The sequence below is a fragment of the Pinus tabuliformis genome, chromosome 3_1 (assembly GCF_031772625.1).
Source record: "Pinus tabuliformis cultivar Carrire ecotype Pingquan chromosome 3_1, CPIR1, whole genome shotgun sequence".
Lineage (NCBI taxonomy): Eukaryota > Viridiplantae > Streptophyta > Pinopsida > Pinales > Pinaceae > Pinus > Pinus tabuliformis.
Genome location: NC_142301.1, coordinates 396339582 through 396342740, shown reverse-complemented (window position 1 = coordinate 396342740; position 3159 = coordinate 396339582). Strand labels below are relative to the sequence as shown.

The 3159-nt window shown below is 33.8% G+C and overlaps 1 protein-coding gene across 1 annotated transcript; it reads left to right on the top strand.

The window, feature by feature from the left end:
* The first annotated feature begins 1436 nt into the window (after positions 1-1436).
* Positions 1437-2623, top strand: LOC149187395 (putative strigolactone esterase DAD2). Its single transcript, XM_089412797.1, has 2 exons — positions 1437-1813; positions 2161-2623. The coding sequence occupies exons 1-2, from the start codon at positions 1437-1439 to the stop codon at positions 2621-2623; spliced, it is 840 nt and encodes a 279-aa protein (XP_089268923.1).
* Positions 2624-3159: the final 536 nt, after the last annotated feature.

Below are 3159 nucleotides of genomic sequence, written 5' to 3'. Positions count from 1 at the left end.
TGAACTCTTCCCAATCAAAGTGCCCTAAATTTTTTTGAGAATGTTGAATACATATATATAATAAAAAAACAATTTAAACAGCACAAATCAAAATTTAAACACAAAACTTCAAAAATTTACACTTAAAAACTACTCGTTTAAATTTTATAAATTTTATTTAATATACTTTTAATTAAATTTATATAGTTTAAATCAAAATAGATATAAATATGATATATTCCCTAATAGGAAGAAAAAATATATGCATTATATGATAATGAAAATGATTATTTAAAAATGATATGTTCTACGATAATGAAAATGATTATTTATAAAGAAAATGATTATTTACAATTATTTTTGATGTTCGTTGGTTTAGCATTTTATTATTTTATTATTTTTATCATAATTTTTTTTGTTTTACATAAAATTTATAATAAAATTGTAAGATATTTATAATGTATAATTTTTTTTAGTTTTTAGAGTTTAATATTAATAAATTTTAAAATATATATAAAATTGGGTTTGGATTGGGTTTTAAAATTGTTTTTGTTTGGTGCGTTTTTTTTACTATTGATGGATAACTTTGTTTGGTTAAGAGAGGCTATTTTTTTTCACTGATTACTAATAGATAATTTCAAGTGGCTTGATTTTCCTTGAAAAATAAAAATAAATCAACCTAAATTTATACCAATAATCATTGTTCTTGTTGATTTGATAATTGAATTATAATGAATTATAATAATTTTTATAGTTAGATTTAAAAATATATAAAACCAAAATGTAAACAAATAAAATGCATTTATCGTAACACTAACGGGCCGGGAAATGTGAAATTTGAAACATCCAAGGAATCAAATTTCGAATATAAGTCGTCTCAATGTAAGTACAAAACTGCTGGCGTAATTACGAAAAGCGGTGAGATTTTATGGCCGACGGAGATTTTATGGCCTCTAATCCAAGAGACAATCTGGTCGGATTTTTAGCTCGCCAGAGATTTAATGTCCTCTAATCCTAGAGACAATCTGACGATTCTCCCGATATTTTTCGCAAATATCTCATGGACTTTTACTCTTCAAGAGCATGTACTGACTCTAATGTTGAATGAGGCCATTTACAGTCTAACAGAATCACAACTGCCCGTTTCAATTCTCGTTGGTGCTCAAAAAGGACTTCTCCTTATTTTTCTTTGAAAACGGAGATATCAACAAATGTCTAGTCAGGGCTAATGTAACATTAGGTTCCCTTAGCAACTCATCCTCTATTCTAATTAGCTCTTCATCTCATGTTATACATATATAGCTAGGTCTCTCAGTTAGGAAGATCACATCTGTGAATCAACCTTTATAAGCTCCACTGCTAGGAATTTGGTGCTTGTACAAATAATAGGACTTTGTTTGCTTTTTATTTTGGGTACACCAGGCTTTTGTAGAAGTTACAGTACTCAGAAACGTAAGATGGGCATGGAATCTGAACTGTTGGGTGTCTTGAATGTGAAAGTTTTAGGATCTGGCAAGCGTATTCTAGTGCTTTCCCATGGATTTGGAGCAGACCAATCGGTATGGCGACATATTCTGCCATACCTGGTCCCTCATTATAAGGTCATAGTATTTGATATGGTATTCTCTGGAAATGTGGATTCTAATCATTTCGACTTCGATCGATATATTTCACTTTCTGCTTATGTAGCAGATCTTCTCGCCATTTTGGATGAGCTCGAGGTTGAGAAATGCTTGTATGTTGGTCATTCTGTCTCTGGAATGGTGGGCTGTCTTGCCTCCATTGAAAGACCAGAATTGTTTGAAAGATTAATATTGCTTTGCGCTTCACCAAGGTATGGAATTCTTAAATATGTGGTTGATTTTTTTTTATAACTTAAAGTAGTTTTCACGTGTACAAAGTTTTGTTTTAGATTTGACCATAATCTTCCCGTACATAGTCTTACTTGAGATTGAACCGATCCAAATTACACCACAAAACTAAAACTAAACCTCGCATCTAAGTGTTAGACCACATCCTATTAACTTAATCATTATTTTGTTTCTCATTTTTGCAGGTATCTGAACGATGACCATGGAGGTTTCGAACGTGGGGATGTTGATAGACTTTACTAAACCTCCCATCTAAGTGTTAGACCACATCCTATTAACTTAATCATTATTTTGTTTCTCATTTTTGCAGGTATCTGAACGATGACGATGGAGGTTTCGAACGTGGGGATGTTGATAGACTTTACTGTGCCATGAAATCTGACTACGCAGCATGGGTTTCGGGTTTTGCCCCTCTGGCGGTTGGTGTGGATGACCCCTCTGTGGTTAAAGAATTCAGTAGAACAATGATGAACGTGAGGCCTGAAATTGCACTTGCAGTGGCGAAGACCATCTTTGAGAGTGATATGAGAAGCATATTATGTGATGTAAAGACCCCTTGTAGCATTATCCAGACTACCAAGGACGTAGTTGTTCCCATGACAGTCCCATACCACATGCAAGGAAGCCTTGGAGGGAAAATGAATTCAGTTAACATACTTGATGCGGAGGGCCATTTACCCCAACTCACTGTGCCGGGTTTGCTGCTACAGGCGTTGAAAGAGGTTCTCGAAGGTTCTAATGGAGAACTGGTACCTATGGCAAATGTTAATTAATATATGATGTGTTTTTATTGCAGTCTAATCTCCAAGGTTAGCTGGAACCTACGAGAAGTTTTCATATATGATGTTGGCGTTACAGTTTTGAGGAGACAATTTGCTTATTCTGAAGCGATCTGGGGAGAATGGATACATTGTATCTCAATATGGATTATTTAATGTTGTAATGCATGTTATTTGCGAATGTTATTGTGATGGGTTACACTCATTTCTAATCTTTATGTTTGCTACATTAGAAGTTAATCTGCTTGGGGTCATTGCATTTTGGTGTTTAAAGTTTTCAGAGAATAATGGAAGAGCATACTGTGTTTTTTTATAAGCTTTTATAAAATGTCTAGATCGTTCAATAGATGGAGCACAGTTTCGTTTGTTCGTGATAAATTGTCTATGTACTTCTTGCACCTCTTTGGGTTTCTGTTTGCTTTCTGGTTAGCAGACATATCATTGTTTCATTGCCAAAATCGGTGCTTTAGAGATAACGTACATACGGGAGAGATGTGAGGCATCTCGTTGCACCATATTTAGCTGGTCAG

What these genes read in the sequence shown, in the direction of transcription:
- LOC149187395 (XM_089412797.1), top strand. Translation starts at nt 1,437, where the DNA reads ATGGGCATGGAATCTGAACTGTTGGGTGTCTTGAATGTGAAAGTTTTA. An exon ending in TTGCTTTGCGCTTCACCAAG is followed by an intron (nt 1,814 to 2,160) that starts GTATGGAATTCT and finishes TCATTTTTGCAG; the next exon opens with GTATCTGAACGATGACGATG.